General features: G+C 50.4%; 1 protein-coding gene and 1 non-coding gene across 2 annotated transcripts in view; one reads left to right on the top strand and one right to left on the bottom strand.

The window, feature by feature from the left end:
- Positions 1-22,126, bottom strand: part of OTOG (otogelin) — an 85,816-nt gene that overhangs the window by 11,505 nt on the left and 52,185 nt on the right. The window contains exons 34-48 of the mRNA XM_072969630.1: positions 20,511-20,789; positions 18,513-18,630; positions 17,685-17,764; positions 15,400-17,171; positions 14,444-14,612; positions 14,028-14,173; positions 13,380-13,469; positions 7,095-7,278; positions 4,617-4,837; positions 4,268-4,406; positions 2,675-2,869; positions 2,262-2,474; positions 1,577-1,681; positions 1,278-1,385; positions 486-587 (exon numbers count right to left, since the gene is read on the bottom strand). Of these exons, the coding sequence (XP_072825731.1) occupies positions 486-587; positions 1,278-1,385; positions 1,577-1,681; positions 2,262-2,474; positions 2,675-2,869; positions 4,268-4,406; positions 4,617-4,837; positions 7,095-7,278; positions 13,380-13,469; positions 14,028-14,173; positions 14,444-14,612; positions 15,400-17,171; positions 17,685-17,764; positions 18,513-18,630; positions 20,511-20,789 (3,921 nt within the window). The remainder of the gene's footprint in view (positions 1-485; positions 588-1,277; positions 1,386-1,576; positions 1,682-2,261; positions 2,475-2,674; positions 2,870-4,267; positions 4,407-4,616; positions 4,838-7,094; positions 7,279-13,379; positions 13,470-14,027; positions 14,174-14,443; positions 14,613-15,399; positions 17,172-17,684; positions 17,765-18,512; positions 18,631-20,510; positions 20,790-22,126) is intronic.
- Positions 10,535-10,650, top strand: LOC116282133 (small nucleolar RNA SNORD89). The gene has a single exon (XR_004191606.1). It is a non-coding gene; the product is annotated as a small nucleolar RNA SNORD89 (small nucleolar RNA).

Below are 22,126 nucleotides of genomic sequence, written 5' to 3'. Positions count from 1 at the left end.
CACGTACATACAGGTACTGTGTCCTATAAAAATATCAGAAAGGGCCTGCTTTTATTTGTAATTGCAAAGGGAAAGAGATTCAGAGGCTTCAAAACAGCCTTGTGCAAGTACAGTGGTAACAGTGGCAAAAGGGACCCTGAGGCAGGGGCCCTGGGTCAGTCAGGGAATTAGGTCTGTGGATCAATGCCAGGATGGTTTTGGAGTGGTCTAAGCATTTGCCCCTCAACACAGGCCTCCCCTGACCTTTGGGGGCCTCCATGGAGAGGGCAGGGAGCCTCCTCAGGAAGCCTCAGAGCCATCTCTGTGACAGCCCGGACCCCCACTATCCAGCTCCCACGGCCAGGCCCAGCTTCCTCTGATGGGGCCTCCTTCCACGGCTTCGCTGGAGTTCACCACCTGGGGCTCCCTGTTGGTTCCAGGTGAGGACTCTGTGAAGGTCCTGGGAGTCCCTTCTGGCCCTGGCCCCCACATCCAGCAGGACTCACCACACTGGTACAGAGGGCAGCAGAGCTCTGTAGTGTTCCTGACCACAGTGAGCGCCTCCCCCTCCTGGCACTCGGGGATGGGATCTGGACAGTCACCACAGGCTGAGGGCAGAAACAGGCCACTGCTGTCACAGGCAGTCCCTCTTCTCCCCTCCTGGGGAGCCTGGCACAGAGCAGGTTGCTGGGAGAGGCATCTAAACCCCAAGTGTGACAGGAGCCAGACGTAGCATTACCAAACCAAACCTGTGTCCGCTGGCCTGTGTGCAGTGAAGCCAATCTACCGACAACAGGTTACGGTGAAGGGAAGCACAGTGTTAACTGCAGGCGCCCAGCAAGGAGTTCAGGTCTCTTGAGCATTAGCCACCTGCTTTCCTTGCTTGGCATCTGCAATAAACACTGTGTTTCCCCTCACCACAACCCGGATGCGTAGACTGGCTTTACTGCACGCAGCCGAGTGGACCCAAGTTTGGATCGGTAACAACAGCAGTTTCCATAGTCTCCTGTGACCCGTCCTGGAGTCAGAGCCTGAAAGTGCTTCCTCACACCCATCGAATGTCTCACGCTGAACAAGCACCCATTCCGTCGTGCTCATAATCTACATGGTAAAGCAGGGATTGGTTTCCTCTTCCTCTTACACTTCCTTCTGGACAGAGATCTCACCCTTCTCCCTGTGCCCACCCCATCCAAAGATCCCCACCCCTTCCCTCCAGCCACCCAGGGAAGCAGGCGTGGCGGAGGGAGGTGGCTGCAGGCCAGGTGTGTGTGCTGGCATCTGCCCACACGTCCACGCACCACAGAAGTAGGAGGTGCAACATGAATCCCCAAGGCGGCCTGCGATCAGGATCTGGTCCTGGCGGCAGCTGGGGACCAGTTCTGCCTCACACAGGTCTGGGTCACACTCTGGGGAGAAGACAGAATTTAGGCACTGGGAGCAGACCCTGCCTGGCCACACCCAGGCACCCACCCTAGCTCTGCGTTCATCTCCAGCCAGAGCCCAGGCCCCAGAGCTGTCCTTGATCCCCCATGCCAGCTGCAGGGCATCCCCGCCCCCAGGTGGTAGGTGTCCCACTCCCCAGCCCGGGACCTCTCACCACAGCTGTAGCTGGGGCAGCAGGAGTCCTCCTGGAAGTGGGTGAGGAGTCGGTGGCCTGGGCTGCAGGTGGGGGCAAGGCCCTCACACAGAGTCTGGTTACACACTGGCCCAGGGGCCACAGGGTCCGTCACCTGGAGGCCGGGACTCCCCCAGCCTCCAGCACTGCCCAGCCCCTGGACATCTGGCCCCCGGTACTTCTCCCAGGACCCATGTTCTTGGAAGGGGCCTCTGAGGGTCACACAGAGGTTCCAGGACTGAGCCAGAAGAGCAGTAAGAGTTAACAATCACCAAAATGGCCATGTGCCCTCTATTGTTCTAGATCACTATCAACTTCTGTAATTTTCACAACCCAGAAGGTGGGTGCTGTTATCAACCTCATGTCATAGCAGAACTGACCAAGGCACGGAGGATGTGAAATGATCCGCCGAGGTCACAAGGCTACAAGGTGGTGGAGGGAGCGTCCACCAGGCTGCCTGGCTCTAGAGCCCGTGCCTTTAAGCCCTACCCCACACCGACTTGTAGGGCGCAACTCCTGCCCTCCAGGCAGGTCCTCCACCCCACTCCCCACACACCTTCTCACAAGACACTTTCATTTCCCCAGGCCTTGTCCTATCCATCAAGGTCAAGAGGCATAGCTGGAATCTTTAAACCATCCTACAGTTGAGGTGAAGGATGGGACTTACCACAAACAGCCCCCAGGCAGCAGGGATCCTCTGTGGGCAGGAGCAGGGCCACCTCCCCGAAGCGCAGGCAGCTCTCAGGGCGGGGGCCCGGGCAGCCCAGGTCCACCGGTACAATGGTGTCTGGAGCCTGGCACTGGTGCTGGCAGCAGCCACTGAGGGAACTGTTCCAGGTCTCCCCCAGGGCCCGTGGCACCCCCGTGCTGTCTGTGCAGGCTGCAGTGGGGGCATGGTGGGGTGCAAGGGACTGAGGAGGGAGGGGAGACCCAGACTGTCCCAGGCTAGAACTTCCCTGGGAAACTGACTACCCCCAGAGCAGACCTGCAAGGATGCAGTGGGACTCAGCCATGAGCATCAGGAGGGCGAAGGAGACCCTGGGTTGAGGAGGGCCCTGCCCGGGGAGGGGAGGAACTTACCACACTTCTCTTCAGGGATACAGAGCCCAGAATGGCGCCGGTGCAAGATGGTGCCCTCAGCGCAGACGCAGCCCTCGCCCAGCACCTGGCACTGCTCTGGGTCCAGTGGACCCAACATCCCATCCTGGCATGTCTCGGGGGGCTCACAGGCTGCCACACATGCCTGATATGTGGAGTCGCTGGAGCACAGGAAGGCTGCAGGGGCACAGTGGGCACCAGATTTAGTTCAGACCCAGGCAGGTTGAGGAGGGGCTCACAGCACCACCTGTGCCTCAGCAGAGAGTGCAAGGGATTTGGTGTCATTGCCTCCTTCCTCTAGATCAGGAGCTCGCAAAGCACAGCCCACAGCCCAAATCCAGCCTGCTGCCTGTATTTGCAAATAAAGTTTTACTGAAACACAGCCACGCCCATTTATTTACCCATTGTATCAGGCTGCTTTTGTACTGCATGAGCAGAGCTGAGTAATTGTGATGGAGACCATATGGCCCAAAAAGCCTCAAATATTTACTGTCTGGTCCTTTAAGAAAACATTTGTCAACTCCTTGCTGTAGATCAGGATGTAAAAATTTTCTTGACTACAAAAACCAGATTTTACATTGTTGTCCATTACACACATGCACATAGAACAGTGGTCCTCAAACCTGATTGCAAAAAAAATCACTGGGAGCTTTTACAACACCATGGCTGGGACCCCTTTCAGACTTTATGAATGAGCATTTCTAATTGGGCCGCCCAAGCATTAAAAGTTTTTAAGTTCCCTGGGTAATTTCAAAGGGTAGCTGGGATTGAGAAACACTGATAGATTGAAACAAAAAACCTTTCTCACAAAACAATACTTAATTTTTCTAGGTGCAGTACGCACTAGAATTTTTTTTCTGTTGCATTTTTAAAATGCTGACCCCTAAAGTTGATTTCACACCCACTGAGTTGGGATCCCCAGTTTGAAAAACACTAGATGATTGTCTTTTCATCTTTAATCTGTCATATTATAGGTGTGGTCTTCCTTCGAGCTGTTTCCAGCCTTTCTGGATGTGTTCACATTTATATATCAAACTACTCTAGGCCGGTCCATGCCTGCCTACACCATTAGTGCAAACCTAACGGGGGTGGGGAGGAGGTGGCTCTCATGTTCATCCTCAACAAAGGAGGGGAGACACCAAAAGAGAAAGACGACCAGAAATTAAGAGAAAGGAACTAATATTTACTGGATGGTAACATGGGATGGGCCTGTGTTGTCTCATGTCATCTTCAAAATCACCCTCAAGGGAGCTGTTATTACTGCCCCCATTTTACAGATGTGGCAAGAAGACTCAGAGAAAGTAAATAATAAACAAAAAATATTTATTTGACATATTAATATAAATTATAATAAAAGTAAATCTGTTAATAATTTGTTAACTTGATAGCATAGGTTTATTTATAAAATATTTATAAATTTATTACTATCAGTAAGTGAACGAATGAGTAATTAAACCTGGGAAAGTCTAGACTTGGACTCAGGTCTATGAGCCTTTTTCCTGTTCTAACAAGGGTGAGGGATGAGAGCAACAGGAGGATGGAGACCCCTACCCCCGCCCCGCCCCTACAACTCACGGCAGTAGTCGGAGCGCCGCCATTCGATGCACACGTGGAACTTGTGGCACATGGCCACGTACACAGTCAGTGCCACGCAGGGCTGCTGCACGTACTTGGTGTCTCGGATCCACAGCTCACAGAAGGACTCCGGGGGGACCTGGGCCATGCGTCAGACAGTGCTGCCTCCCCTGATTCCCCACATTCCAGGGCTCAGCCCCTCCCAGCCCCACCCAGGGGCAAAAAGGATCTTCTGCAGGCTCCCAATCTGTCCCAAACTCAGCTTCTCTGGGGATCTCGCCCTCTGCAAGTAGATGCTGCCATTCCCAGCCTGGGAGGACCCCCCACGCTGGACCCGGGTGCCACCTACAAAGCGGTGGCAGGCACTGAACGTGCGGTTGGACACCATGCGAAGGCAGGGCGAGCAGTCAGCCGTGGCACAGCTGTCCAGGCGGAAGCGGGTCTGGCCCACTGAGGTCAGGGAGCTGGGCACCTGCCAGCTGTCCAGAAAAGGAGCAGGGTCCTCGGCCTCACCCAACACAGAACCATCCTCCAGGGTGAGGTCATTGGCTGCGTCCCCATCACAGATGCCTGAAAGGGACAGAATTGCCCCAGCGACCATGATAATCACCACCACTCCCAGGTCCCCAGCTGTCACACCTAATATTCTTCATAACTAATTCTCTGAGGCTGGCATTACTATTATCCCCATTTTATAGATAAGACAAATAATGCACAAAGAAGCTAAGAAACCCGCTGTGTAAGAAACTGTCTTTGTTTGTAGGAAATACACACCAAAGTATTTAAGGATAAAGGGACACAATGCCTCAAACATACTTTCAAATGGTTCAGAAAGATATATGTATATAAATTGCATATGCATAGAAAACTGCATGCACGCTTGCGCGCGCGCGCGTGTGTGTGTGAGTATAAAAGAGAAGCAAACGGGGCAAAATGGGAAAGCTAGATAAAAAGTACATGGGAGTTCCTTATACTATTTTTGCAACTTCTAAGTTTAACATTATATCAAAATTAAGTTACTCCAAAAAATCTGCTTTAGCAGAGATTGCTAGCTAATTATAACACCTGTTTCCTCTTCTCCCTCGGCGGCCCACTAGCCTATTTCTCCCAGGTTCTCCTGCAGTTGGTGAGACCATGTGGTGAATCCCAGCCAGCAGAACATCACTGAAGGTGATGGGCACCACTTCCAGGCCGGATCCGTAAAACCTGCCCCACTCTCTTCCCTTATGTGCAGTTGGAGGCTTGTGTTGAGAATGGCAGTGCCACAGGATGGAAGGACACTCCATCTGGGAATTTACGTGTGCAAGGAATAAAATTCCGTTGTGTTAAGGCACCGAGATGGAGGCGAGATGAAGTTTATCTGTCACAGCTTCTAAAATGACCTTAACTTCCAGCTTCATCTCTCACACTCTAGGCTCCAAACACACACTTCCCTGCCCTTGACTTTGCTTATGTGGCTCCTTCCATCTGAAACACTTTCTCAGAAGTCCTTTCACAGGCGCCACAGGCGCACCCATCCATGACCTTCCCAATTCTGTGTAACAGGTACAGTTTGCAGGTCTGCTTTGCTCTCTGAGTGCGAAGACTCATTTTTCTTCATATTCTCTCCCTCAATATTCCCCTAAGTTGCTTAGCAGGTGCCCGGTATACCAAGTGTTAGTTTGGAATAAATAGAGATAAATTAGCTGACTTCTGCTCTGACATCTCCAGCCACCAATTTTGGGAATATAATGTATGATTTAATACAAAATCCTCAGATTTTATCAATAGTCCTACTGGTCAGATTTTTGGTCTTAGCATTGAGTCACTGAAGGCATCCTAAGGAGGAGCTGGCCCACCAGATGCTGGCCACAGCACTCATCCCCAGGCATAAACAGGAGAAGGAAGAAGTGGTGAGAAAGCGATGGGAGAGGAGATGGCAATGTGTGCGTGTGTGTGTGTGTGTGTGTGTAGAGATGTTTGTGTCAGGAAGAATGGAAGCTTCATAAAACAGATTTTGTGTGTTTTGCCTACTGTTCTGTTCCTAGTGACTGGTACATGGTAAATATGTGCTGCACAAGTGAAGGAAGGAACTGGGAGCAGACTCACATGTGTTAGTTCATGTGCAGAGGGCATTTTGAATACAGGGGTGTGAGTGTGAATGAATAAAATGGGTGCAGATTTATGGATGGAGAGCATACAAGTATGTGTGTGTAAGTATTCCAATGTCATCCATCATCATAATCATGATGGAGTGCTCTGTAGGAGCCCACATCCTTCTGCCCCTGCAAGGAGTAGCAATCCACACTCAGACTCCTCCTCTACCCCTTTTTCTTATCAAAATACATCCAGGCCCTTAGGGCGTGCTCTCTGCAACGATGCAATAGTCTGAAGAGCACTAATTCTGTGTTGTGGCAGCTCTGCTGTGTGACCTTAGGCAAGCCACTTAACCTCTCTGAGCCCCGTTTCTTCTTTAGATCAATAGCCATCTCTCAGGGCTATTGTGTGGATGACTTGGAATAAGTGAGATCAGAGTGTGGAAGTGCTTTGTGAAGTGCCCAGGCATACGCAGACATGGAGGATTATCTGGTATTAGGAAGCTATCAGGGAAGCTGACAGTCAATCTCGGCTAAAGCGACAACTGGCTGAAGCCAGAGCTCTGCGCCATCTCCCTGCTGGTAGCTTCAGGCTCAGTGCACAAGACATCAGGTCTCTGCCTTGGCAGCTCTGCTGGTCCCACCTCTGGCCTGGCACTCTGCCCCAGCTCTCCCTGGTCCAGGAAATCTGTGTCTGAGAGCAGAGGTGGACCCAAGAAGCATCCCCTCCCCTCAGTTGGGTCCCACCTCACCACACAGTCCACGGCCCTGGGCCTCGCTGGCTTTGCTGGTTTCCAGGATCATGAGTCCTGAGCTGTGGAGCCACTGGATCTGGATGTGTGACGGTGTCCGGATCACATACATGTGGCCTGTGTCCTCAATTCTGAACCCGTGCTTGCTCACAGGGGGCCATGCAGGCTGTGAGTCCACAGACACCTTGTAGGGGGAGGGGAAACAATGTGAGCACAGCTTGTCCGTCTGTCCATCCATCCATCCATCCATTTGTCCAACTAACAGTTATTAAGAACCTGCTATGTGGCAGGCTCTGTTTCAGCCACACACAGCCAAGACAGAGTCCAAGATGGCATGGGAAAATTCTCAAAACATTATTACCAGCACAAAGCAATGAAAGAGGAAGTGCAACAGCAGAAGGCAGGCGACATCTACACGCGCAAATAAGCACAAATCCCAAGCCCTTCTAATCACTCTCTTCTTTCCTGACTCACATCATTTCTTCTGGGAGATTTTCCCTAAATCCCCAGCTTCTGCATTGGATTCCCCTTCTCTGGGGTCTCCCCATCCCTGTGCTGGTCTTTAAGATAGAATCCATTTGTTCCCTCATCAAGGCTCCCAGGGGACCGTGAGTTTCTTAAGGGCAGACACTATGTCCCACTCACCTTTGAATGCTCAGCACCTGCCTTTGGACCTGACATAAACTGGAGACTCAGTCAATGTTTGCTAAATCCGCAACACTTTAAATTCAAAGCTACAACCCCTGCTACATACAGACCAGGTTAAATTTGTATGTATTATGGATTATTAGCTTTACTCTGTAGAAATGGGAGATGAAAATATTAGGATTTTTAAATATTTATAATGACTTTATACACCCCCCCACTCAAGAATCACTGTTTTATTAATCACGTTGCAAAGTATCCAGTACATAAACCACTGTGTTGAAGTAGAGGGAGCCCCAGTCCAGCAGTTAGAAAACTTTGATCTTGGGAAAGTCCCTGGCTCTCTCACGACCTGAGCCTTCCGAGCTGTGCAGACAGGGCCGTGGGCTCCGCAAGCCTGGAGCACTGTCCCAGGTCTAGGAGTGAACACCCATGTCTGAAGCCCAGGGATCCTCACCTGTGTGCAGAGGACTTCAAGTCCAAGTAAGGATACAGAACAAAAGATTCAAAGTTAACAACCTGGGCTTCAGCTTCTGACCAAGATGGAGTAATCAGTGCTAGATATACCTTCTTGCCTCAAACAGTCTAAAAACCTGAGACAACAGTTTTCAGACATTGAACAGTTGGCAGCACAGGAGAGTGATCACTGAGAAAGGCTCACAAATGAGGTGAGCCTTACAATCGCCCAAGGTTATGGCTCAGAGAAGTTTCCAGGCCACTGTGCAGAAAGGAAGAATCCAGACAGAGCCTGGTGGGCTCCCTGAGTTTATGAGACAAAAGTTGGGAGTTCACGGAGACCAAGATACCTAGTCAGCAGAGCAGAATACTGAAGAGAAGAGAGCTGGGGAGAGGAAAAGAGAGACGTGGGGAGGGAAGGAGGGAAAAGCTCTGTAGAGAGTCCCCATGACACTGTCCTAACCCTGTCCTGAGTTTTCAGCTAAATATTGATCAGTGCATGCAGATGAGAAAACTACCTGAGACCAGGGGAAGAACCACCTGAAAGGAGCAGAGAGAAAAATCTCCAGGTCTCACACCTGGTTAGGGATGGTCAGAGCCAACACCAGCTAGGGTGGAAATACCTTGTAATACACAGAGCATAGGGCAGGGCATGCAGAAGGCCACTGCTTCAGTAATGAGCAATCACTACCCAGAACAAAGAATAAGGAATAGAATCATGCTTAGAATAAAGACTAGAATATATTCTAGTAAATAAAACATCTCATTAAATTTAAAAGGATTCAAGTTAGACAAAGAATGTTCCCTGAACACAAAGGAATTAAATTAGAAACCAATAATAGAAAGATATCTGGAAAATTACCAAATACTTGAAGACTTATTTTTAAAAGCACTTATAAATAACCCATAAATACCAAATAAAAGTCAAAAGGGAGATTTAAAAGTATTTTGAACTTAATGAAAATAAAAATACAACATATCAAAACTTGTAAGATGCAGCTATATCAGCCTTAAAGGAAAAACTGTAGCACTAAAAATTTGCTTATATTAGAAAAGGAAGAAAGGTCTCAAATCAGTTACCTAGGCTACCACCTAATAAACTAGAAAAAGAAGAGTAAATTAAACCCAAATTAAGCAGAAGAAAGAAAATAATATAGATAAGAGCAGAAATCAATGGAACGGAAAACATAAAAATAATAGAGAAAACCAGTAAGACCATTCTTTCAGGAAAAAAAATTAATCTGATAAAACTTTAGCCAGAGGAAAAACACAAATTACCAATATCAGGAATGAGGTAGAGTACACAGACACAGGTCCTACAGACATTAAAAGAATAGTAAGATATACGGTAAATAATTTAATGCCCATCCATTTGACAACTTCAATGAAATGGACAAATTCTTTGAAAAATGCAAACTACCCAAGCTTACTGAAAAAAGGAATAGATAACCAGAATAGCCCTCTATCTTTCAAGGAAATTGAATACGTATTTTAAAAAACTGCCCCAGAGAAAACTTCAGACCAATATGGCTTCACTGTTGAATTCCACCAAATTTTTAAGAAAGAAAATATTAATATTAATAAATGTATATGGACTCTTCTAGAAAATTAAGGAGAGGAAAATACTTTCCAATTCATTATATGAGGCTAGCATGATTCTGATACTAAAACTAAACCAACACAAAAATTTAGATTAATACCTCTGATGGAGATCCAACAACATATAAAAAGAATAACACATACTGACCAATAAACTTAATTCCAGAATGCAAGAATGGTACAACATTTGAAAATTCAAGCAATTCATCATATTAGTAGTCTAAAGAAGTGAAATATTATTCGGTGCTAAAAAGAAATGAGGTATCAAGCCACAGAAAGATGTGGAAGAACCTTTAATGAACATTATCAAGTGAAAGATATCAATCTGAAAAGGCTACGTACCATGTATGATTCCAACTATATGACATCCTGGAAAAGGCAAAACTATGGAGACAGTAAAAAGATCAGTGGTTGTAGGGGTGAAGGAATAAACAGGCAGAGCATGGAGAATTTTTAGGGCAGTGGAAATACTCTGTATGATTTTATAGTGATGCATATACGTCACTATATATTTGTGTAAACCAACAGAACATACAACACAAGAGTGAACCCTAAGGTAAACCATGGATTTCAGTGATTATGATGTGTCAGTGCAGGTTCAGCACTGGTAACAAGTGCACCATTCTGGTGAGAAGTGCTGGTGACGGGGAAAGCTATGCACATATGGGAGACCTCCGTACCCTCCTCTCAGTTTTGTTGTGAATCCTAAACTCCTCTAAAAAGCTGTCTTTAAAAAATAATTTGGGGAAGGATGACAATAAAAGGCCAAATTACAGTGTCTCCATCAGCAGTTCGCTGTCTTTGAGGATGCACAATGGCAAAATCTCCCAAAACGAGCCATTGGTCTGACCTCAGGAACATCAGGATAGAAGCTTCGCACGCTGGGGAAGCTTTTCAAACAGGAATGGCCAAGAAAGGCATTCCCACAGAGAGCTCAAATATTTTTAAGAAAAAATCATCGGTGAACCTCAAACAGCATTGGGGCTCAGTGAGCAGTAAATAACTCTCTGCATACTTTACGATATACTTGTTGAATCCATGACTGCTAGAATCATAAAAACAGAAAGAATGGACCTTCAAGAACAGGTGATTTAAAGATTTTAAAGCTAGAAACTGGAACTACAAAATCCAGAGAATTCAAGATTTTTTTTTTTTAATTTGACAGTTACATTGAACTCATCTGATTACACTTGAAAGTTGATCCACAGTTACTGAATCCTGGAATTATAGTTTCTTTTACTTAGGTAAACTATTTAACTTCTAAACATGTTTAATAAGGAGCCTTTTGCTGGTGGTGTAAATCTTGACTCAGATTTTTAAAAATATATATATATAAATGTTCTTTAAATGTAACTACTATTCTTTGGAAGCTATTTATTTGAAATAAATCTGAAAATCTTTCCTTTTTCAAGTAAACATCAATACTGTGATCTTGCAAAAAGAAGTCTAAAGAAGAAAAACAGTATGATTATCTCAATAGATGTGGAAAAAAGTATTTGACAAAATTCAGCATCTGCTCATGGTAATAAGAACTCTCAGCAAAGTACAAATAGAAGGGAAATTTTCTTAACCTGGCAAAGGACAGCTATAAAAAGTCTACAACTAAGTCCATGTTCCTAGTCAAAGACTGAATGCCTTCTCCCAAGATCAGATGAAAGACAGGAATGCTGGTTCTCAGTCCCTCTTATTAAACATCATACTAGAGGTCCTAGCCAGAGCAATAGGCAAGAAAAATAAATAAAAAGCATACACATTGGAAAGGAAGAAATAAAACTGCCTCTATTTGGAGAAGATATGATTGTCCATGTAGAAAAACAAAAAATGTACAAAAACAATGAATCTCAACCCATACCTCATACCATTTATAAAAATTAACTTAAAGTGCAACATATATGTAATCTGTTAGACACAATACCAAAATCAAGATCTATAAAAGAAGAAATTGATAAATTGTACTCCATCAAAATTAATAACTTTTGCCCTTTGAAAAACACTTGTAGGTGAACAAAAAATATGCCACAGATGGGAAATAATATTTATATCTAATAAAAGGCTTGAATCCAAAATATACAAAGAATTCCCAAAGCTCAACAAAGCAGACAACATAATACTTCAAACGTACAAAAGATCTGAACAGACACTTCATCAGAGAGGATATATCATGGGCAATAAACCCATGAAAAGATGCTCAACATTATCAGTAATTAGGGAAATGCAAATTACACTAGAATGAGACCCTATTACATACCAATTTGAATATCTAAAAAACAAAACAAACAAACAACAACAACAAAAACCCTGATACTACAAAGTGCTGACAAGTGTATGAAACAACCGGAACTCTCATACACTGCTAGCAAGAATGCTAAATGCCCGCTTTGGAAAGTAATTTGGCAAGTTACTGTAAAGTTAAACATATCTTCACCATAAACTCAGCAATCTGCTCCTGGTAACTTTATTCATACACAACCTTTATGTAAATGATTATAGCAGCTTTATCTGTTATTGCCCAAATCTGGAGACAACTCAAATGTCTTCCAATTGGTGAATGGATAAACCAACAGGGGTACGTCCATAAAATGGAATGCGATTCAACAATAAAAATGAACAAACTACTGATGCACGCACCAGCATGGGTGAATCTCACTCTATACTCTGATTCCATATGTTTAACATTCTGGAAAAGGCAAAGCTATAGGGTCAGAAGGCAGTGGTTATCAGGAGGTGGGAGGAAGGCTTGACAACAAAATGGCATGGGGCAGTGTTTGATGCTCGATGGTGGTGGTGGTTACACAACTGTTAAAACTTGCAGACCTGCACACTAACAACGGTGAATTTTTCTATAGGTAAATTATTCTGTTCTTTTTAATGGAAAAAAATTTAACCCAGGGAGTTTTATATTTAAGCCTCCATCTCATGGAAAACCCACTGCCCAGAGCTCCACTCCTGAGACTCTCACAAGGTGTGGCCTCTGTGTTCAATGTTCAAGGACAGATTCCAGTAAGAAGGCTGCAGGTCTTGGCTCAAGAATAGGTGGGGAGAGCCAGGACTTTGGGACCTGAGGAGGTGAGTGAGCCCTGCTCACCACCTGTGGAAGAGCAAAGGCAGGGCCCTCGGAGCGGGTACCCCACACAGGGATGTACTGCGGTTGGGCACCGGCCTCCTTGACAGAGGTGGGCATAATGCAGAGCTAATGAAGCTTAAATTCAAGGCTCCTCACTTATACGGTCCCCTTCTTAGAAGGGCCCTAGTAATGCGTTCCATTGCCATATATTCTTGTAAAAATTGCAGACATAGGGTATTTTAACCACAATCATGTAAGGCTACTGTCTCTGACCATTTAACTTCTTCTCTGTTACAATATTCCTCCTGGAACATATCCTCCCTTGATGTTAGATTGGCCACAAATATTCTAATTAAAATCAACTCCAAATATACCTAATTTTGCATTGTTTTTCTTTTAGAGGGTCCTTCCCCATCTTTACCCCAGTTGTGAATAAGCCTCAAAGCCCCTTCACCCCTGGACACGCCACCCCTGGCCTGACTGCTCTTCTGTCCCAGGGGTCAGCTCTCTGATGCACTCACCTTCCGTTTGAAGCGGTCAATGGTGACCTGATGGGTCAGGTGAGTCATGTTCAGCATCACCAGACAGAATGGGGGCCAGTTCAGGTGCCCCTGCAGAGAGAACCCAGCCCTCATCAACCCGGAGCCCAGTTCTGCTGCCTCCTCCCCCTGGGTAGAAACTCTCCCCTCAACCCTCCCTCAGTAGGCCAGGGGCACCCACTGGGGATGTGCAGATGGTGCACAGAAGCCCAGAGAACATTCCAGTTCCATCTGACCTCCTGCAAGCCCAGTCAAAAAAAAAAAAAGCGGCTTCCTTCCACCTGGCTCCTGGGGGTATCCTAGTGGGTGATTCCCTACAGCTGGCACCCTTAACCACAGGCTACATCTTTGAGGTGGCATCTTAGTTCCTCTGCATTTCAGGGCCACCCACAGGGGCCTAGGCAGTGGAGATGAGATGGAAATGGTGCAGGCCCTAGGATGGCTGGGCTGGCACTCCATTCACCCTTTCCCCAAACAGGATTCCAGAACCCTGAGAGACCAAGGGGCTTCCACCTCTGTCCTAGCTTCTGATAATGCCTCAAAACTCAACTCACTGCTCAGTCTCCCTCCAAACCTAACCAGATCCCAAGGCCCCAGCAGGAAGGGAAGGGCTGGGGGGCGGGTAGTCACCAGGTTGGCACTTTTGCAGTCAAGAACATGGACAGTGACCATTTCTTCAGGGCTCTGGCTAAGGATGTAGATGGCCTCCTTGAACAGGGCTGCATGGCTCCCATCAAAAGTGACAAAGCTCAGATCAGGGAAGATTGAGCACCGGCCTAGGGGAAGGCAGGGACAAAAAGAATAAACAGATGCACCCGGGGCCAAGGTCTTTTCCTAGGTGATTCAGAGGCCATGAGGGCTACAGGGTCACTAAGAGATCAGAGGTCACAAGGGTAGGAAATCTACCAGGTCAGGGGTCACACTGGAGAGTGCTTTCACGTCAGGGTTAACTTGAGGCCATGGAGCACACAGGTAAGGGGTACAAGGTCACACTGGGGTAGGGGTACAAGGAAGACATGGGAGGCATCACTGGACCCAGGACTCACAGGCACACTCCCAGAGCGGGCAGCAGCGGTCCCCGCCCACCCGCACAGCAAGGCCCAGGACCCCACAGCGAGGAGGTGCAGCGCCCTGCGGACAGTGTTCTGACTGGTTCACTCGGATCAGCTGACCCTCCAGGCAGATGTGGCGGACGCAGTCCTGCTCGGCAATTGGCTGGAGCACAGGGTGGAGGAACAGCCTGAGTGACCCCCTTGGGACCATACAAGTCCTTACCCCCGTAGGTTCTAGCAGGCAGGGGACCCTGAGACACAACTATGAGGGAATAGTGCCTTTACCCTCCCTCCGCCCACCCAACACACCATCAGGGGCTTGGGACTGGGCTGAGCATGAGAATGGGGTGAGAGGCCTGAATCCCAGAGATGTCTGCATATCTGCCCGGCCTTGCAGAGAGCTCCGGGTACACAGACCTGCTAGCTCAGACTCATAGAAACCCAAGGGCACCCACGCACACACATTCTTTATCTATTTCTTAGAGATGTGCAGACGTACCATCTTGTAACACTATATATCACAGGCACGAGAACACACATACAGTCAGACGAGTGCTCACGTGGAGTCCCATACATGCAAACACAAATGGGTTCACACATGGGTACGCAGACACAGACATGCAATGTCCACACCTGCACACCATGCTGTCAAACTCTGGATGTTACACCAAGCCATCCAATAGGTCCCTGGGCCCAGGATGGGGCATGGTGTGATCTGCTGTGGCATCAGGGGCCCAGAGGAGCCTGGAGGATTTTTCAGGCTCCAGAAGCTTGGGGCAAGGGTGAGGATGGTGACTAAACCACCATCTGGCAGCTGGGCAGCTGGATAAGAAGCTGTAGCCAGCCTTGAGGAAAGTGAGAGCATGATGGTGTCCAAGCCCTGGGGCACAGGAGGAGGGAAGGTACAGAGGGTCTACGTACAGGGGCAGAACCCTGACAAGTCAACTCACAACACAGATGGCAGACGTATTGGCTTCAGTGGTGGTTGCCGAGGCCTCAGCTGAACCCTCCGAGATGCTCTGGGCCGGGGCTGAGCGCCCAAACTGCTCAGTGGTGGCCTCTCCCTCCGGCTCTGCTGGGGCCTGAGGTCCTGCCGAGGTGCCATGGGCCTCAACCAGCTGGGGAAGCAGAACCAGAGAGCTCTCTTGGGAGGCCGTCCTGGCCAAGACTCGGCTGGGCGGATAGGACGTGGGCACTGGTGGTACCGTGCCAGCCCAGGGGCCCTCTAGCTCTGTCACCAAGGTAGCGAGAGTGCGGGCCACAGCGGGCGTGAGCTCTGTGGGGCCCCACTGGGCAGAGCCATATATCCAGGTGGGCAGAGACACTTGCTTGGACAGGATGGCCATCTTCTCTGTGGTGCTTTTTCGTGGGGCAACAGATACTGTGGGGGCCACTCCCTCAGCCACAGCCACAACCCCAGAGGCTGGCAGTGTGGCCCTGAGAAGTAGGCCCGGAGCTGTGCCTGTTGCCGTAGGGACCACGTGACTGGGTGGGTGCACCTGGGCCACGACAGCCGGGGTGAGAGGCTGTGCTGGGCCAAGTGTCTGAGCAGATGGAGTTGTGGCCACGGCGAGAGATGTGGCCTGTTGCTGGAGTGGGACAGTGATGGCAGGGCCCTTGGGGCTGGCTGTGGCCACTGGGGCAGACGTGCCCACCTTGGCCAGGGGCAGACTGGTATCAGGAGGCAGGCCAGAGAGGAGCTGGGGGGGCCGGGTTGATTCCAGAGATGGGAAGGGTGTGGCCCCGAGCCCATGAGCAATTGTGGACAGGCTGGCAGCAACCGCGGTCCCTGAGGGCAGGGCCGGAGGCCTGGTGGCCATAGTGGTATGCTGGGCGGGGTGGGGCGGGGCAGTGGGGAATGGGCTTGGAAATGAGGGTGTTGGTGGGACCTTCTCTGTGGATGGCACCATCTCCACTCTCTCGGTTGCCAGGGGACTGACAGGAATCTGTTCTGCTGCCGTTGCAGCCTCAGCTGGGGGGCTGCTGGGACTGGGAACGCTCTGGGCCTGTACTGGGTGGGGGATTTCTGTCCCATTCATGACCTTTGTTATTGCAGGTGTCTGTGAAGCTTCATGGGATCCTGAGGAAGTGGGGGGCCTAGAGGGCACTGCAGGGGAAGCCACAGGCCTGGAGGAGGGACTTGAAGGCAACTCCAGGCTCGGAAAGGGCTGGAGGAGTGTTGTCTTAACAGGCAAGAAGCCAAGGCCTAGGACCGTCACGGCTTTGGTCACGAGAGAGACACGAGGTGCAGGGGGCGACGGGGAGGAGACTGTGATGTTGGGGCTCCCCACAAAGATCATAGTCACCCTGGTCGTCTCCATGGCACCCAACCCCATGCCAGATGTGGGCATCTGCTGTGGAAGAGGGAGGGATGAGGGCTCTGGGGCACGGGGGCTGGCCAGGTGGCTGGCGGTCACTCCCTTGCTGGCTGGGGCTTCTGTAGGGTGGGCAGGGAGGTTAGATGTGGTCATCCCCAGTGGCTGCCGCAGCGTGGCCTGAGTGAGGCCTGGAGACAGCGTTGGCCCCTCAGTGGCTGCCTCTGGTGGGTTCAGGGCCGTGGTGGGTGAGGCAGCTGGTGTGAGCGCTGGCCTGTGGGATGGGGCACCAGGTGCTTCCTGTGGAAACTGCAGCTCCTTATCACTGGGAGTGGGCAGCTCTTGACTGGGAGGCAGAGTCTCGTTCCCAAGGGCCTCTGTGGGAACCAAAACTGCAGTCTCCACACCTGGGGCAGACAAGAGAAGAGGTCAGTCAGTGGGGCGACTGCTGCCTCAGGGGGTCATCACTGGGCAGGGCTGCGGTGTGGGGCTCCCAGCCTGGCACCCTTGGTGAGGTGGGGTAGACAGCTTCTGAGGGCCAGTTGGGCTGCCTGACCAACCTGGGGGCAGCTGCATGTGGTGTGGATGACTCGGAAGTCAGCAGTTCTGGACTCCACCCCACACCCTAAACCCTGAGCCCAGAGCCAAGAGACTTGACATCTAAGTCTGGCTGTCCAGCATTCTCAGCACATGACTGCAAGCCAGTCCCTTCCCCACATGGGCCTCACTTTTCCTCTCTGTGAAATGGGGAGAATGGACTAGGTGAGGTCCCTGCCTGCTCCGTAGTGTTCTCCTTCCAGAGGCCCCTATGCTGACCCTGCTTCTCCAGGGACCTGGGGCTCTGGTGAGCATGACTGGCCAATGAGACCTGGGGGATTTACAGGACATCCAAGAAGGGATGAGAAGTCCAGGCCACTCACAGTCCTCTAAGTAGACGCATCTCTGGGTGACTTCATCCAGGACCTTGGGGATGGGGCATGCAGGCATACAGCCTTCCACCCTGAGGACAGAGCAGGGAGCCAGTCAGCGGTCTGGAGCATGGAGAGAGTCACTTCTTCTCACCTGGACTGAGCACAGGCCTCATCCTTTCTCATGACACATGTGTGTGTGTGCACGCATGCGTGCGCACTAATCACACATACACTCACATGAACCTTCACAGAGACACTGTGTTCAGGAGCACATCTGCACACATATGCATTCTGCACACTCCTGCCCCTCAGACCGAGAGGGGAAACACGAACAAGGTCTGGTTATGCACACACTCATGCACACACTCGCACGTGCACACGAGTCTCCATTTAGGCACATTCTCACGTACCTCCTCCACGCCAGCAGAACTTACATTCACACAGATACATATATGTCCACACAGACTACCAAAACATCAGTGTACACACCCTCACACACACACACCCAGCTGCACCAACAGCCAAATACATGCAGCTCATATGCATGTACACACAAAGCTGTGTATAGCTGTGCACCAACAGCTACCCGTGTACACCCACATGAACACACACAGGGTTCAGCTACATGCACATATTCACAAACTGATATTCACATACGCCAATATCAGGCAGGTTCACCCGCAACCCCATAGCCAGTGCAGGAAATATACACACACAAGTCCATGTGAATACACACAGCATGGTCATGCCTGTGCCCACAGACTGCATACAAGCCCATTCACACAGCTGTATGCTCGAACACACTGGCATACACAACATGACTCCATGCCACTTCACCTGGGCACGTCCTGGCAGCTGGCTGCCCGTGGATCCCGGCAAGTTTGGAAGCAGGGGCTGGCACAGGCGTCATAGTGCCACTCGCAGGTGGAGTAGACAGCCCCAGAGGGCTTGGCATCTGGAAAGGCAACCCAACCCAGGGTCCCAAGACTGACTGAGACTGGGCACCAGCTCCTGGTCAGGTGCCAGAGCACACAGGTCATCCCAGCTCAGCCCATGCCCACCTTGCTCCATGGAAGAGATACACAGACTCACGCAGTGAAGACAAATAAATAAAATAAAAGCCAACCTGAGGGGAAACCGTACCCCTGAGAGCTAGCATTCATGCCTGGGGGATCCTTGCGATGCGACTCTGGGAACTTGGCGGAGGGGCTGAAGACCATGGGGGCTCTGGAGTGAGCAGTTGGAGTTGGGCTTTGAGGGGTGGCCAAAGAGAAGGCTGGGACCCCTGATCTTTCCATAAAGCTGGCTCACACCACCCTGCCCCTCTGGGCCCTTGGTAGCCAGGCTTGCCCCCCTGAGACATTGGTGGCTAACAGTAATAACAACAGCCAACTCTTAAACAGCACCAAGCATTACACTCAATACTTCACAAGTATTTACTCATTAATCCTCACAATCATCCTACGAAGGGACACTATTATTATCCCCATTTTATAGATGACAAAACTGAGCACAGAAGATACTGGAAATTTTAAACTTTCCCAGAGATTTCCTTGAAAAAGGCCAGTTGCCAGTGCCTTGACAAATGAAGGATTCTCAAGGAAAGTCTGGAGCTGATAGGGGGCTTCTAGGCAGACAAGACCCCAGACCACACTTGTTGGCACAAGTGACTGGCAGCCTGAGCTGGAAAGGAGGGGCAGCCCTGCCTGGGCAGCCCTGTCCTGACTCCCCAGTCCCCACACTGCGCTGACTGTGAAGAATCCTGCTTTTCTAAGATCCTGGAGACCAGAACTCAGAACTTACATCTGGGGAGCACCTACTATGAGCCAGGCCCAGAGCAAAGCCCAGGAGATACGATAAATTCTCACGACAACCTTCTGATCTCCCCACTGTACAGTTGAAGAAACAGAGTCGGGGTGAGGAGTCTCCTCCAAGTGCCAAGGACCAGGATCAAGATTCAAACCCAAGGCTGTCTGGCTTCAAAGCCTGGGCTTATCTCACCCTGCCCAGTGTCTTCCAGCAAGGGACGCAAGTCCTGCCATCACAGCCAGTGATGGATCTGTCCTGGGTGGGGCTCACTGGTGGACTCCACAGATGACCCCTGAATTTAAGGATGAGCTGGCCTGGCCCTGGGCGGGGATGGGGGATGACAAATGACAGGCTGACTGGGGATATATTTACACATATGTGCATGGAAATGGATCCATTCATACAGCATGGGTGTATGTGCAGGACAGGGAGGCCAATCTGGAGCAATGAAGAAATTGTGATCACTTTCTCCAGAGTTCAAGCAGAGAACTACTTTTGGGGCTGACCCACCTGGCAGGGGGATGGCAAAGCCCTGGAACCTGATGGACTTGGCTGGAGAGGGCATGAAGCTGCCCCAACACCACTCAGAGTTCTGGACCTCCCATGGGGGACAGGAGTGCTGTGGGTTCCACAGCTGGTGCCCCACGGGCCAGTTTTTGAGCTCACAGGGCAGGCATGTGCCCCCATCAGCAAGAAACCTGAGCCAGCAGGCTACGCAAGCCGTGGCCACGATGATCACTTTTCTCAGTTTCACAAAGGCTGCCCTATTTTTAGACTGTGTAAATGGCCTGCGGGAGAGACAGGACCTAGGAAGCTGGCTGGGCCCTGAGGCACACTGCCCATGGCTCCATAGGCAACCAACACGGAGGCTGTGCCACCTCCCAACTCAGGGGTGGCACCCATGTGGCCTCTCTGTGGCAGGAGAGTGAGGGCTCCAGCTGTTGGGGGCAACTGGAAGGGTAAGGTGGGAGAGGGCAGTTGAGTGAGGGGCTGAGATGACTGATGGCCGGCCGGGCGGCCACCTACCCAGGAGGCGGAAGAGCGAGCCCCGGCGGAACGCCTCCGTGTGCTCATACAGCCGCAGGGCCAGCACCGGGCCCGACATGGAAAGGAAGGCCCCAGGCTCCACCAGGGATTCCAGGGCCACCAGGCCCCCTCGCCACGTCCCCCGGTGCAGCAAGAAGGAGGCATGGTGGTGGAAGGCATCGCTGCCCTGCCACTTCGCCAGCTCCAGAGACCCGTTGGCCGTGACGTGGAGGAAGAAGTTGGGTCTGTCCGCTGCCTCCAGGGACACCACATCCGGGTCTGCAAAGAGAGCAGGGGTAAGGTCAGCACAGAGAGGGGGGTCCAGACAGGCACGGGGCAGACCCCCAGGCACCAGGCTGCACTCACAGAGACTCAGGACTGGTCCTCCTCCTCCAAGCCTGCCGCACCCCTCCTCAGCCCACCTATGCCTGCCTGCAGGCCGCCCCTCTGCACACACCACCTCCACCCGAGGGAGGGAAGGCAGAGGGTTAAAGCCCCAACCACGGAGCCTCTGGGAGGAGACTGAACTATTCCCTCCTTCTCTCTTTCTCTCCTTCCTTCATTCCTTCCTTCCTTTCTTCCTCCCTCTTTCCCTCTCCCCACCTTCCCTCCCTCCTTCCTCCCTCCTGCAAACATTTTTGAGGACCCTCCGGGTACCAGGTGCTAGTGGCTGTCCCGGTTACAGCCGCTCTGTGGAGCTAGACACCAGACAAGGGCACTAGACAAGGGGTGGTTTGCTGATTTGCCAGCTTTCAGGTTTCTTGGTCCTGATCCTCACAGAATCCTCACAGAGTCAGAATTGGTGGATGTGGGGACATTGAGCCCAAGCCACGGAGGGGAAAACTGTCCCAGAGATGGGAAGGGGCTTGCCCAGAGGCCCAGAGCTGGGCTCTGCTGTCTTCTCTTGTCTCCGCAAGAGCCTGTTTCTAGAGAATGGGGCTTGCTGCTGCGTGGATCCCCTCCAACAGGGTCCTGCAGGGTCAGTCCCCAAATCCAGAGCAGGTGTTCTAAGTCCCTGCCCGCCATGCTGGCTGTGCTGTGGGCAAGTGAATTAACGCCTCTAGGCTGTGAGTGATGAACAGTGTGTGAAAGGCCCCCTCCCCTGTGTTCCCTAGAGGGACTGTGTAGCATTCCTGTTAGACCTCCCTGGGAAGCTGGAGAAGATATGGGGTAACTGGAGGATGAATTCATTATTAATGTCAACAACAACTGTTATTTATCAAGGACTTAAACTCCATGCCAAGCAAGATGTTAAGCAGGCCCTCTACCTGCTGGTTTTATTAAATCCCAAGAAAGCCCTGTGAACTGTGAATTCATTCATTCGGCAGCTAATGTTACTGAGGGCCCTCCATGTGCCAGGCACTGTTCTAGCCACTGGGTACACAACAGGGAACAAAAGGACAAAAACTCTGTCCCCATGGAGCTTACATTCAAGTGGCATGGGGGTGGTGCCAAACATAATGAACAAGCAAATTCCACAACAGGTTAGAAAGCGATGACATTGTTATCACCATTTTACAGATGATATAAGTGAGGCCGAGAGTCACATGATGGTGGGTGAGGGAGGCAGGATTGGAGCCCAGGCTCTTAACCACTGCACAGCCAGCCCCAGGGAG

The sequence above is a fragment of the Vicugna pacos genome, chromosome 10 (assembly GCF_048564905.1).
Source record: "Vicugna pacos chromosome 10, VicPac4, whole genome shotgun sequence".
NCBI classification, from domain to species: Eukaryota; Metazoa; Chordata; class Mammalia; order Artiodactyla; family Camelidae; genus Vicugna; species Vicugna pacos.
Note: the sequence above shows the minus strand (reverse complement) of the source record. Positions and strands in the feature narration are given on the sequence as shown.